This window comes from Symphodus melops, assembly GCF_947650265.1.
Source record: "Symphodus melops genome assembly, chromosome: 13".
In the NCBI taxonomy this organism is placed as follows: Eukaryota; Metazoa; Chordata; class Actinopteri; order Labriformes; family Labridae; genus Symphodus; species Symphodus melops.
Genome location: NC_136703.1, coordinates 1,726,678 through 1,740,824, shown reverse-complemented (window position 1 = coordinate 1,740,824; position 14,147 = coordinate 1,726,678). Strand labels below are relative to the sequence as shown.

The following is a 14,147-nucleotide window of genomic DNA, read 5'->3' as shown; positions in this document are numbered from 1 at the left end:
CCCAGCGAGGGCGACCTGCTTCACAGCCGATACCACCGACTGCACAGTAACGCACATCGAGTCAGCCATGGAGTATAAGGAGCAGGTAAGACACAAACCTCTCTCGCTCTCGTTTATCCTACAATTAGACCAAACTGAGAAGAATATTCTCTGTTTGACTGCAAATGATTCTGTTACAGTACGACAGCTGCTGCACATTTATTCCTCATTAGTCAGGCCTTGTACGTCTGTTAGTCATGCTATACAAAGTCATCTGGAGTGGTAAAAGAAAAGTTATTGGGCTGATGCTATGTTACTTTAAGATAATGCAAAATCAGTTTGTCAACTATGTGTCTGAGGAATATCTAAACAGTTATAATGAATAAGTTCTTCTTTATTACATAATACTGAATTGCCTTTATTGAGCTGAAACTTTGAAACGGTCTAACGTACAATCAGTCTATTTAGCTTCAATAGTTATAAGAGACTGAAATCATCCACCATGTTTGTTCATGCTTTGCTAACAACAAAAACAACAACACTGTGACTTCTTTAAACCATGAGCAGTGTTTCCCCGTGAGCAGCAGTTACTCGCTGCACAGATTGTAATGCAGCTAAACCTGCTCTCAGACGGGAGAAGAAGGGCGTGGAGGCGTGCAGGGTGGAGACGTTTTAAAAGTCAGCTTCTTTAAGCGTCATTTAACTGTCACGCTTTGTGTTGAACACAGATTGATGAAGTTGTGTCCACTGCCAAGTTTGGAGACCTGATAGAGTTTTCATACCCCATCGGATATTCACACTGGGGAGTGTATGATGAAGATGGGTTTGTCATCCATTTTGCTGTCGCAGGTGAGGACAACACTGAGCACAACCCAGATAAGAGACGATGCGATATAAAACGTGACGATGAATGATACAGTACAATGTGATTCATAACATGTTTAAGTTAGCAGTACCACAATAGTTTCAGCTGCTGTCTCTTTAAGCCCCCCCTCCTCATGTGCTCACTTTCTTCTGATTGGTCAGCTCTCTGGAAGCCTTCCAGGGGGCAGAACGCTGCAGGGCTGCCAGGGGAGGGCTGCTCTCCAGAGCATAGAGAAAGAGAGTCTGTGTGGTTTAAACAGCTAACGTTCTGTCGAGGCTTGAAGTTTTCTCATCTGCAGAATAAAACGTTTAGCGCCCTCTGCAGACTTATCCTGGGATAACCTGTGTTTACCTTGTGATCATATGACATATGTATAAATAGATATCCAGCATTGCAACACTGTATGTGAGTTTTAAAAACAGGGATCAGCGTGGTAGGTCACCGGATACCTTTCTAGATTGTGAAACTTTGCACACGCTGAATGTAATCTGTCTAATTCTTTAGAAGAGGGAAAGCTCATGAACAAAGTGCGGTCCTACCTACAAGCAATGTTCCCGATATGCGGGGACCTTCTTCTGGGCGTTACCAAGATCCGCAGAATGCCCATCGGTGAGGTGACTGTTCCAGAAGGAGCCCACGTCTCCATCGGAAACAACCGCCACGCCTTCAAAGCAACAGCGCAGGAGGACATGAGGCGACGGCGAGACGCCCTTCTTGGTCAGGAACTGACGTATAAACTCCTCACTCTCAACTGCGAGCACTTCGCCACCTTTGTACGCTACGGGAGAGCTGTGTGCAACCAGGTACATTATCAGTGTTGTTTTTTGAATAAGAGTTTCAGACTGTGAATTATTAAACTATGGTTTGGTTTGACCTTATGTGAATCTTAGGAGTGTGAAATCAGTTCACGTTACTCTTCAGTGTTATAGACGCATAGGAGCAGCATGGAGCCCGATGATTGATGGGTATCACTGTGGGTCTAATGCAGGAGGTTGATCCAGCAGCAGGTCCTACTTTATAAAAATCACACCATGTTATGCTGAGTGACTTTTTTCTTCTGTTCTGTCATCCTTCCTTCAGATTCCTGCAAAATCAAAGAACGTGGAGTGTGAGGAGGCAACCACAGCCTTCAGCGAAATTGTCAGCTCAAACGATACAACTCGAGACCTCTTTGGATGAACTTTAACTATTTTTTAAATTTTAAATATTCACATTTTTTTCCAATTTACATTCCTGTAGCTGTTTTTGTGGGGTTAAACATTTTCTGGCCTATATTAACTGAAAATATACATGTTTAAGCTGCAACTGATGTTTTTTCATGCTCAATTAATAAAGTGGACGATTGTTCTGACTTTAAGGTGTCTCTTTTCTCGGTAGGAACATTCTCGGTACCAGAGCCAGACATCCTAAACGTATAGGTTTGCCAAAATCAAAGGGAGTGCTTGGGCATCCATCTCCAACTTCTCATTTCTTAAAATATTTTCAAGTTTGTATTTGAAAAAAAAAAAAAAAAAAAAAACATTAATAGGTGCCCGTGAAAATAGACGTCATATTGTCACAGTAACTTTGCTAAATGTTGCTCAGTGCTCATGACAGGTCAATGCTGGGTCTTTGTAGATAATAAAGACCTGCTCTTTTGTTAAGTGTCTGCAGATAACATTTGTTATTAATCTCATACAAAAAAAACAACGTTCGTCTGATGTGTTTTTTTATGGGTGAAACTGACCTGCAAGATTAGAGTTATAAAAAAATCCCTAATTTAAATAAGTACCAGTGTTAGCCTCTCCATCAAGTTGGTAAGCGAGAAAAAAAAATCCTGCTTTATTCTCGAAAACAATGGTCTTGATCAGAGGCTAACTATTAGATTTTCACAAACAGCTACATGCCCAGGTGTCTTAGGGCCAAGATTGTTGTGTTAGAATAGTTCGTGAGCCACAGGTATTGTTTATACGTTAAGTAATACTGTAAGGAACCCTTTGTACGTTTACCACTTAAAAATAACATAAAAACACAATGATTAATTAGAGTTAATAATTATTTTTTTCAATTTTTATGAGAAAAAAAAACAATAAATGGTTCAGAAGAGAATCCCTTTAATAAAAGCACATTCTTTCTTTGACATATCTGACACCACACAGAACAGTCTCATAAAAATCATCTGTTCTATTCAGACTCAAGCGGTCATCGGTCGACATGGCAGCATCACGCAATCACCTGAGCAAGAGAACGGAAGTCAAATGCACTCCGACCCGGAAGTTCTTTCATTTTAGCTGAAGAACGGGAGTCTGCTTGTTTTTTCCCCATGATGTCTGTCTGAGGACCCCAAAAAACATCAAACGAACTCACATTTACTGGAAGAAAAGAATCTGGAGCGCAACTCTAGAGACTGTAAACACTACACGTGTATCAGCAGCGTGCAGTTACCCGGATGTGTTTGTTTGTGCCCTTAAAGAAGCTCTGCGGCTAACGTGGCGTTAGCTGCTAACCAGACAGTGGAAGCGTCGGACCTGTCAAGATTATCAAAGAAGACAGGAGGTAAAACAACACCTGTGAACACCTGTGTGTGTGTTTGTCTGTGTCCTGTGTGAGTGTGTGTTTCCTGTGTGAGTGAGTGTGTGTGTGTGCTCTGTCGTTAACGCTACACAGAGGCTGACGACGAGCTAATGCTAACACAAGAGACGCAAATAAAGGAGAAATGTGTTTGTTTCACGCTAACATCGCGTATTCGTAGCTCCGTAGCTATCAGGAGCGTGTACTGGATCGGAACCCAGTGCTGTCTTGTTGTTTTTAGACCTCAAATGAACATTTTCGCCTCTTGTTTTAAAATCGCACAAGAAGCGTCGCGAGCGTTAGCTTGCTAGCTTACTTCCGCTAAACACATAACAGTTTGCTCGTCTGTCTTAACAGCTGTTTGTGTTTTTGTTTATTTGTTTACCAGCGCGAAGCTGTGTTTACCACACTTATTTTAGGGACTCGTGTGTACGTGTTGTTTTAGCTGTTATAACGGAAGCCAAACGCGTTGTTTTTGTTTTATTAAATCGTCTTACATTACGTCATTTAAAAAATAGATGTATTGTTTATAAAGTTCAAACTGTTTCATGTCAACGTGTCTTTATTATGTGAGGGCCTCTACAGCTCTCTTTAAAAATATTTCTGCATTTAAAAAAAAATATCTAAACGTATCAGTGTTTTCATCTGTTGCCATGGAGTTACCGTTACCATGGAGACGCACGATATCGGACAGCGGCCGATATATCCAAAATTAAGGCGGTTTCTCAACAATCGTTGTCTGTTTTTGGTGCACCTGTGAATCATAGTCTTTTGTGGTCGAGTTACCGGCCCAACACACACGGTCGCATTTTGCCAAAAACAGTTGAAATTTCCAGAAGTGTTCTTGGCACGCCCCCTTTTTTAACAAGGATGCGACGGTTGGTGACTCTGACGCAAGTCCGATCTTTTGCGTTCTCGATGTTGACAAACGGCCGAACTTGAATGATATCTACGACGTCTGTTCAATCTGGGCTCAACATGTGAAGGTCGATCAGGGCCGGGTAATTCGACAAAACACAAAGAAGTCCAATAGAAAAAACAGGTTATTTATATGTTACTGTTTTCAATAAGATAATTTTTCTATTTTAAAAACTAAAATGTTTCGTTTTCATTTCAAGCGATGCTTCGATTTCTATTTGAAATATTAAATAAAAAATTAAATCAGATATTCACTCTGCCATTAGAGAGAAGATCACAGCTTTAATAGTCCAGCATATTTACAGTAGAGACCATATCAGGGAACTATGAGGGCAAAAAACAAACCTGAAATAATCATCAGCGAGGTCAGATGTTTAATTCGTCGTGATATTGATTTAATGTCACATTGCCCTCAGGTGAAGCGTTGTGGTACATTCCTACAAATCAGCTGAGAGGTTTGTAGCTGCTGAACCGTAAAATCCAGAGTGTGAGACGGAACTTTTCTGCACAAGGTTTTAAACGAGAGTATCATTACCCTGATGGTTAGAGCCGAGTTTAACGTCACACCTGAATGTGTGATTGGTCAACTCGTGATGTCTCTGCAGGTGGAGACTGATGGGTACCAACGTTAATGATGGTGTGAGATGATAAAGGTGTTTGTGTCCCCCTCTCTCTGTGCACAGCAGATCAGCTGGCGCATACAAAGGCAGCAGTGGTTGCAGGGATCTGAGAGTCCCTCATCCCCATCGGGTCCTGAGATGACCTCACAGCAGCCACAGCTACCCAGTGCTGTCATCCCTCCCCAGCTCGCGCAGAACTCCTCCGCTCAGCAGGCCCGTCCTCACATTCAGGCTAACCAGCTGGACTCGAGTCAAAGCGGCGCCACCGCGGACCACAGAGCGTTAACAGGCAGGCCGGGCTGCTCCGCTGTGGCAGCGAACGGCGGGGACGTGGCCAATAGGAACGTTTCTGCTTCCAGCTCCAGCTCGTCGAGGAGAGATGGAGGCTTTGAGCCGTGGCCCGAGGAAGCGGTGGACAACTCCCACGGCCTTTACTCCCTCCATCGTATGTTTGATATCGTTGGAGCCCAGCTAACGCACCGGGACGTCCGAGTACTGTCCTTCCTGTTCGTGGACGTGATTGACGAGTATGAGCGGGGCGGCATCAGGAGTGGGAGGGATTTCCTGCTGGCTTTAGAGCGTCAGGGTCGCTGTGACGAGACTAACTTCCGACACGTTCTCCAGCTTCTAAGGATTATCACTCGCCACGACCTTTTGCCTTATGTCACACTCAGGAAACGGCAGGCTGGTGAGTATAATGAGTTGATGTAATTACTGACTGCTGATGTGTTTAACTGTTACGAAAGGGGAAAAATCACCCTGCATTTTTATTTTTAGCTGTATATACGTCGACTCAGAAAAGAAACTGTTCCTTTTCTCTCTCCACTGAGCCACGAGACGAGAGCTGGCTCCGTCTCGTTTAATTGAAGCTCTTGTGCGAGCTCTGTTTAGCTGACAGCCGTCCAGGATAACAAGAACTAAAGACAGACGCAGCACTGTGTGACTTGTGTCTCGCATATATTCATAAACAACAATTAAGACAGTAGTTATAAAAGCTGTATTGGATTAAGGTGAATACCACACACCATCCTTTTGAACCAATTCCAGTGTCAGATGAGGAAAGCTCCCTGGTTTACAGATCTGCCAGCTGATATTGATTCTTTTGTTTTTATTGCAGGAATGAAAATCGATTTTTTTTTTTTCTGATATGTCCCTAACATGACTCGGGCACTCGGATTGTTGCTTTTGTGAACTAATATCTTTGTGAAAGAATATTTAGCATCGTCACAGGAAGGACCGCTGTGAAAGGTTCTGATGTTGGGACAGTGTGAATGGTTGAGTCTGACATTTGACCATGACATCACGTGAGAGACCGTTTAAATCTTTTACCTCATGGAGACCGGCAGCATCCGCCTCCTGAACCAAACCATGAAGAGACTCTCACGTGGGGTTTGGTCTGACCTATCATGGTGCTGGTTTCTGTTTTAAAACTCCGTACGTGGGTTTAGTGTTACGATGCTTTAAGCCCAGACTAATCCCAGGATGAGTCTGCAGAGGGCGCTTAACGGCTTGTTCTGCTAATCACGCCACATCTCCCCGATGTGAATCCAAGAATTTCACCAAGACGGCTTCGAGCCTCTACGTGAGCCGCTGAAACCTGTTATAGACTCTCTTCTGTGGAGAGCAGCCCTGCAGTGTTCGGCCCCTGGAAGGCTTCCAGAGCGCTGACCAATCATAACCGGCACGTGGGGAGGGAGGGGCCTTAAAGAGACGGCAGCTGAAACCGAACCGTTTCAGACAGAGAGGATTTTTTTTTAGGACCCAGTGTTGGATCAATACGGAGGTTTATTGATCGGTTTCTGGTGAGCATGAGGACACAAATTTATAGAATCACTGATTAGTATTTTTTTTTCTGCTTGATGTACACGCAGCTTTTTGTGATGTTTGCTTTCAGTCAAACGATGAATCTGTGCAGAAATCTGAATAACCACGTTTCAAAATGAAGGCAATGCTCTGGTTCATTTTTATGGACTCCTCTGAGTTGATGATGGTGGCGCCTAACCGTTTAAAATTTGACACGTTTAAAAAGACATTTAAAGTTCTTAAGGACGGATTAAGGCTTTTTCCTCGTTCTGGCTGGTCGTAGTTCCTGAATGACGTCGTTCCTTCAGCCTTCAGAAACGAACACGTCTCTGTCCCTTTAAGGTTTCATTCAGTGCTGAATCTGTCCTCGTCAGTTTCCGGAGGTTTTCCGTAGATCACGGTTGATGGGTCACCGTCACCCGAGCATCGAAGCTGCCCGCTGCTCTGGGTCGGGTGATTAGCACTGGCATTAAAAATAACATCAGAACTCAAATGTTGTTTCAGTGTGCCCTGACCCCGTCGACAAATACCTGGAAGAGACATCGGTGCGCTACATTTCACCGCGGGGAGCAGTGCAGAGCAGGGACGCCGTGCCCAACCGGAGATCGGGTGGGTGTCAGTGTAGAAGCTGTTCTCATTGTCTTTTTACTAACTACGCACTGTGAGAGAGAAGCGTCATTAAAGTCCAAACTAATGTCCCGTTTCAGGTCCTCAGCCGGTCCTCTGCTGTTCCCCATCAGGACCCCACGTTGGTCCGCCCCGAACGAAGCCGACTCCTCCCACACCGAGCCGCAAACGGAGGAGAAGTCACTCGTCAGCTGACTGCAGAGAGAAGCAAACATGTGGTAAAAAAAACAAACAACACAACACAGAGAGGGAGAGTCATTTTCAATTAGACTGTCTTTGTGTGTGTGTGTGTCTGTGTCTGTGTGTGTCTGTGTGTGTCTGTGTGTGTGTGTGTGTGTGTGAAGCACTTTGGATTTCTGTGCAGCTGATGAGTGTTGAGGAAATAAACTAGAAATAAACCCTGACTTTCAACATAAGGACGAGAACAGAATGAACCGGTCGAGAGACGGTGGTTTAGCAGGAGGCAGGCGGTCGTCGTGTTTTAGCCACATGATGAGAAGCCGTTGGATCAGAGAACATTGATTCCTCTGGAGAGTGAAGCCATTTTGAGGATTTCATGTCTTAATGAAAAGGTTTCATAGTGAAGATCCTCTGTGTCTCTGCAGACTGCTGCTGAGCTCTTTCACACACAGCGTCTGTTATATTCACATCATTCAGTCGTGTTTCTACATGTGCTGAGTTTTCCATCACATCTGAAGAACTCGACACTTTCCTCTAAAGACGTAGTCAGAGGAAGTGTTCCAGTCCAGGTGAAGCATGGTTGAGGGTTCGGACTTCCTCACGTTAGATAAAGGTCCCGCTGGGTGTCGGCCCCCCCGGTCCCGCCAGGATCGCAGTGTCATCGTAGCAGACAGAGTTGGCTTCATCTGTGTTCTCTTCTATGCCTGCTTTGATATTGACACTCGGCCGATGTTCTCTCCTTTCAGATATCCGCCTCCGTGTTCGCGCTGAATACTGCCAGCACGAGTCGGCGCTTCAGGGGAACGTCTTCTCCAACAAGCAGGAGGCGGTGGAGCGACAGTTCGAGCGCTTCAACCAGGCGAACACCATCCTCAAGTCGCGAGACTTGGGCTCCATCATCTGTGACATCAAGTTCTCGGAGCTGACCTATCTGGACGCCTTCTGGAGGGACTACATCAACGGGTCTTTGTTAGAGGCGCTGAAAGGGGTCTTTATCACAGATTCCTTAAAACAGGCGGTGGGCCACGAGGCTATTAAACTGTTGGTCAATGTAGACGAAGAGGACTACCAGGCCGGGCGCCGCAAACTGCTGCGCAATCTGGTGACGAGCGGCGGGATCCCACCCGGAGGGAGCAAAGACTCGGTGTCTTAGACTGCAGGCGTTAGCGTCCAGCTGCTGTGCCTCCCCACAGAGAACAGAGAGCGCCGCGGATGTGTCGTTTTTGAGGTGCCTGAACTGCGTGCCTGAAAGGAAATAAATGAACTTGGAGCCGCCGCGGCGATCCCGTGAGAACTAAGGTCATAGGAAAAGCCAACATGGCGTCCCGAAGCGTAGCATGCGAGGTGATCGGGAGCGACGTTAGCGGAGAGGAACGGGCGGTGCATCAACAGGTTGACATTACTCTGAATGTTAAGCTGCTTTCTTCGAGGAGGAGAATCCTGATTCATGCTTGTATTGAATATTTTTGTTCTCGTTTCATGTATGTAAACATGTTAACTCTATCGACGCTCTTCACCCCTGTTCAAAGGTCATTTTCAACGCAGGAAACGCGCTTAACGCTGACGTGTTACTCCCAGTGGGAGTTGTACTTTATTGCCAAACTGGTTCATCTTGGTCCAGGTTCTGGAGAGTGATTGGATTAACCCAATGAGAGTGTTCTGTATGTTATAGAGAGGCAAAGACTGTACTTGATTTCAAATGAGTTGTTTTTTTCTTTTCTATTTCTTCGAGCTCGTCTCCTCGTCTGTAGAGCTGAAACTCTTCCCGGCCTTTTTTAGCGGCTCACACTTTGTTACTGTCACTGACGTTGTCGTGCGTTTGCTTTGTTTTAACTTTGTTTTACAACACGGCTCTTCAGCAGCACATCTGTCCGTCTGGCCTCATTCTTCCCCGTCACTGCCAACAACTTCAAAACGTCGCTCAGCCCGTCAGATGTGTCGACTCGTATCTCACTCAGCTCACTCAGTTTGGACTGCGGGGGGGGGGGGGAGTCCATCCTGGGCCTTCACTCCGCCTCTCAGTCATGATCGCACACTTCAACACTCAGCTTCTTCTTTTGTTTTAAGTTAAATTAGAGTTGAAGAAACACTCCAAACACTGACACAACAAATCAAAAGGAAGAGGAACTGTGGTTACTCCGGGTGCATCAGGGTGGACGAGGTCTTGATTTGACGTCCACATGTCCACTAGTGTCACAACAAGCTCAAGATTCTTCTCTTCAGGGTTTTATCCTCTACGACTACACATAAGCTACGTCTGAGTCTACTCAGAGAGAACTTGAATTCCTATCGAGCGGCTCTGGTGATGAAACGCTTCAGCAGGAGACGGAAGTCGCACAGTCTTGGTAGAGGCAGCCATGTGAAGCTAACGTAGTTTATGATGCTAACAAATGAAGCTTTTTTTCTTTGATTTATTTGGAGCCGTTTTGTGCTGATGTTGTCGCTGCAGGTTCATGCACGCCATCCCACCTCCGATTCTGCTGAAGAACTCCACCGTAACCATTCATAATAAAAAACCTTTAAAATAAAGGACAAGCTGTGATTCAATGACCAGGAATGTGTCGCTCGTATTGGCTGCCTCTCACCACACCGAGTCCAGATGTTTGATCTGAATTTCTTTTCTGATTTCTCTGCGTCCTGACGTCGACAGATTCGGTGCTGTTGGCGCCCCCTGTAGTTTACGTATTCTCGCCCTGCGACGACCGCTAATTCATGGAGAGGTGTAAGACGTGGAGAAACACGGCGGTGTTGAAAATCACTGCAGACGTTGGCCCTTGGCTGCTGCTTCACTTTTTGGGTCTCCAATTTTTTTTTTTCTTCTTCCAGAATCAGAAAAAAAAAATCAGCAGACTCGACTTCTCACTTCCAGACGCAGTGTTTTAAAAATCAAAATAATAATCTCAACCTGTGGGCGAGGTGAGCTGGTAACGGAGGGCCGTGTTTGGTTGGGTCCATCTTCCCGTGACGTGTGAGGTCATCGCATTCAATATTTACCTGAACACGTAAAACTTTATATTTTATAGCAAAGTGATTTCAGTCTGGAATTCAGAATCACATCTGTTACCTGTTTTATCAACGTGAGACACCTGCTCCCCCCACCGACCCGAGCGCCTCACACTGGAGCTCAGCTAACACCACAAGCTAACGCCACCTTATTATTTGTGCAACATAGGTGACGTCTGACCGATTTATGAGGATTCACATATTTGCCTGTTTTTTTTACATTTGTTCAACTTGAGCAAGAAATCCTTTAACACTGTGTCGACTTCTACAGATCTGCCTCGCCGTGCAGTGACTTTCTTTACGACCCGTTTAATGCAATACAGTCACTTTGGGTTCACGCCGCTGCAGTGAGCCGGGACGCTTTCTGTTCCTGAAACTCTGAGCTGGAAGGTCGAGCCGAGCGGTCGACCAGGAAGTTAATTCAGAAACGACAACTGTTGGCTTCTTTAATGTCTTAACGCCGGGACGATTCAGCGTTTGAGTTTTCCACGTTCTGAAGGGTGAATGTTTTTGTGTTGAACCAACGTGAACAGAAAGATCGGCTCTGCTTTTCGTCCGAGTGGCGCCACACGCTTATTTGACAGAAGTCGCACGTTCTGCAGTCGTACAAACATGGAGACATTTCTTTGGGATACTCACAGTCGACCAACATGTCGAGGCGTGCGGCGAGGACCATAATCACCCGTTTTTAAGTCCTCCAAATTGTGACTCTTAAGGAAAGGAAATCAAATCTGTTCAACAAGAAGGAAACGACAGCGACTCCGAGAAGCTTTGTTTGGAGATGTTTTAATACCAGTGATGATATATCAAAGTATTAGCATACTGCTGTTTTGTGATGAGATTCTTTAGACTCTGTAACAGAAGTAGAGAAGAGGCTGAATGTCACTTTTAGTCCCGTTTGTCATTTTAAATGCAACTCTCTAAAAAAAACCTCACCATACCTTTGTTTCTTCTGTTTCTCAGTGCACATAGCCAAACGGTTGACATAAAAGAAATCTGTGTACCCAAATAAAAGTTCTGTGTATGTTTTTTTTTTTAAACAAATGTATTCTTCCTGCAAACACATTCCTGCCGTCTGTCATCGCTGTCATCCTCGGGTACCAGAACACACACAGCACGCCGTCACGTGAAGGCTGCTGTTAGTTTACGTGTGTGTGTGTGTGTGTGTTCTGTTAGCTGCATGCATCCTGTCCTGAAACTCACAGGGCTCACATTTTGTAAAAAAAAAAACTTCTCTGGATGTCAGGTTTTCTTTCTTCAGATTTTGCGTTTCTCTCAGAAACATGACGAGTAGGACTGTTAATAAACATGGATGGGTTCGGCTGAAGTCCCAGTTTTATTTTTTTTTTTAAATTTTAAACCATTATTTAAAGGAAGAATGTGCGACTTCATCCAGCAGATGTCGCCCTTGAGCTCCAGTTTTAAACCAAAACAAACTGGTTGTTTAGGCCACGCCTCCTCCCTACTGAAGCCCCCGCCCTCTTCCAGAGACGCACCTACAACCCCTCCTCCACGCACGTTTACAGGAAGGAGTACCAGTGTAGCACCTTTAAGAGCAAGCAGCGGACAAGGCTGCTCGAGCTGCATCGTTGTTAGCATGCTAATGTTAGCGCTCTTTAGTTAGCGGGTAGCTTGACGTGAACTGACGCAGGATGATCTACAAACTCTTCATCCAAACAGTCGGTGAGTATGTTCTTCTTCTTCTCTCTAGTCCTCGAGTAAAACAGCTTTTACACACAAGGGGAGGAGCCGTCCATGTGAACACAGCGCTAACAACAACACAGCCAGCAGGACTCCAGCTTCTCCCTCACTGTAGACAGTCAAGACTCACATATATATAATGATGAGTATTGCACATTCATCCTTTAACTCCTGTCTTATTTATGTTTGGACTCCATAAACAGGGACTGCACGTCGTACGGCGTTATATTCTTACGTGGCATAAGGTGCAAATAGGATCAATAAATGAGTAAGTGCAAAGATGAGGTGAACTAAGCATTGGCACGTCTGTGTGGTGTGCTGTCGAAACAGATTGCTGGTTTTTTATTGTTCGCTGTCTGTCTTTCATTTGAAGGATTCTTCTTCAACAAACAGAGGAAAGTGCGACGTGGTTGGTCGTGCTGCTCCTTTAGGATCTGAAGTCCTTTTTACTGTATGGCTTGTTTCCCAAAAGGTTATCCACCTCTGATATAGTGGAGAGCGTCAGCCTCGGAAGAACCTGTGGATTGAACAAAAAGAGACAAAGGATTCATTTTATATTTTAAACCTTTCATTCGTCGTACCTGAAGAGTGACTTTTATTTAAAGCAACTCCTCGAGCAGACGGACTCGACTGGAGAAGAAGTGGAGCACCCAGCTTCTTTTTTCCCTTTCCTGTACGGCGCTCAATTTGAAATTTTTAGGACAGGTGCTGTTTACGTCACTCGCTCTTTTCCAAATATAAGATGCTCTCTGTATTTCTGTCTCCTACAGATCGTGTCTTGTACCCACATCCTCTTCTGATCATTAAAAAAAACTATCTCAACTTCAACACATGCACTAAAACTCAACAGAGCATCGTTGTAGACGTTGTTTTCTTCTCAGCCTCATCAAGAATTCAAATAACTGGCTCCTCCCCTTTAGCGTTTGCTAACACGTTGACTGCAGCTGCTGCCTGTTGACTTTCTAACCTGGATTGCTCTGATGTTCTCCAGCAGCTGCTCTGTTCTGGAAGCTCCCAGCAGGACCGAGTTCACGGCTTCGTTCCTCAGACACCAGGCTGTGAGAAAAGTGCAGAACATGAAGAAGAAGGTGAGTGAAACGCGTCGGCATCCATTGTTGCAGCATCGACGGCTCGGAGACTTTGAAGGTAACACTCCTCCAGTTCCAGGCTAAACCTCGGGCAGAAGTCACTGTCACTACAAAGTGTGAGCGTGCATGAAGGCGAGGCAGGACATGAAGGCTGTGTTTCACCTATGGCAAGCTGAGGCAGCGTGCAGCCGAGCCGCTCAGCGACGGCCTGCAGCTCTTTTAGCTTCACCTGCTGACGGTGTCCCTCCTCACTCAGGATCTTATCCTTCATCCACTGATAACCCTGCAGCAGACAACATGACACACAGCCTCATGCATCATGAAGGGCAGGACAGGGACACGTGACCACAAAAAGGTTCTTTGACAGAAACACATTTCTGTTTTTCTTTAAAGATCTGCAGCGACAGAAGACACTGCAATGAAGCATTTTTAGGTAAAACGTTACACAGTAAAAATATCACACCAATTTGTACATTTAAAACTTGAATGTTCTGTAAATTTAAGATTAAACTGAATTGCCTGGATGCAAAGAAACTTGTAAATCCTAAATCCTAACTCCTTGTAATCCTAAATGTGTAACTTTAATCTCAGAAAATTTCTACCGGTAATTTTTCTTTGAAAATTATAAAACTCTGATCTGAGAAATACAAGTGTTTTTTTCTATGCTACGGTGTCTCTACTTGATCACACAGTTACTGACTGTACTGTGTTTTTTGCAGATCTTTTGCAGTATTAGTAATGTCCAATCAATGCTGTTTTGTTTTGCATTGGTGTCAGCCTTTCTGTTTCCAGGTGGCTGAATGTTTGCAGAAC

At 44.9% G+C, this 14,147-nt stretch overlaps 3 protein-coding genes across 4 annotated transcripts in view; 2 read left to right on the top strand and 1 right to left on the bottom strand.

Moving 5' to 3' along the window:
• The first annotated feature begins 6 nt into the window (after positions 1-6).
• On the top strand, positions 7-2,195 carry LOC306834278 (phospholipase A and acyltransferase 2-like). The gene is made up of 4 exons (XM_079360110.1): positions 7-85; positions 708-828; positions 1,349-1,647; positions 1,925-2,195. Exons 1-4 carry the CDS (start codon positions 68-70, stop codon positions 2,021-2,023), a joined length of 537 nt encoding a protein of 178 aa, XP_079216236.1. The 5' UTR covers positions 7-67; the 3' UTR covers positions 2,024-2,195.
• Positions 2,196-3,063: 868 nt separating this feature from the next.
• On the top strand, positions 3,064-11,574 carry dedd (death effector domain containing). 2 transcript variants are annotated; one of them, XM_079359875.1, is made up of 5 exons: positions 3,064-3,379; positions 4,999-5,620; positions 7,240-7,344; positions 7,443-7,580; positions 8,289-11,574. In XM_079359875.1, the coding sequence occupies exons 2-5, from the start codon at positions 5,071-5,073 to the stop codon at positions 8,693-8,695; spliced, it is 1,200 nt and encodes a 399-aa protein (XP_079216001.1). In that variant the 5' UTR covers positions 3,064-3,379; positions 4,999-5,070; the 3' UTR covers positions 8,696-11,574. The 2 variants fall into 2 exon arrangements, with proteins under 2 accessions (XP_079216001.1, XP_079216000.1); XM_079359874.1 differs by having other exon boundaries at positions 3,065-3,379; positions 4,996-5,620.
• LOC306834097 (voltage-gated potassium channel subunit beta-2-like) overlaps positions 10,558-14,147 on the bottom strand; it is an 11,350-nt gene continuing 7,760 nt past the window's right edge. Inside the window, 3 exon segments of the mRNA XM_079359867.1 lie at positions 10,558-12,763; positions 13,214-13,302; positions 13,497-13,617. Of these exon segments, the coding sequence (XP_079215993.1) occupies positions 12,674-12,763; positions 13,214-13,302; positions 13,497-13,617 (300 nt within the window). The 3' untranslated portion in view covers positions 10,558-12,673.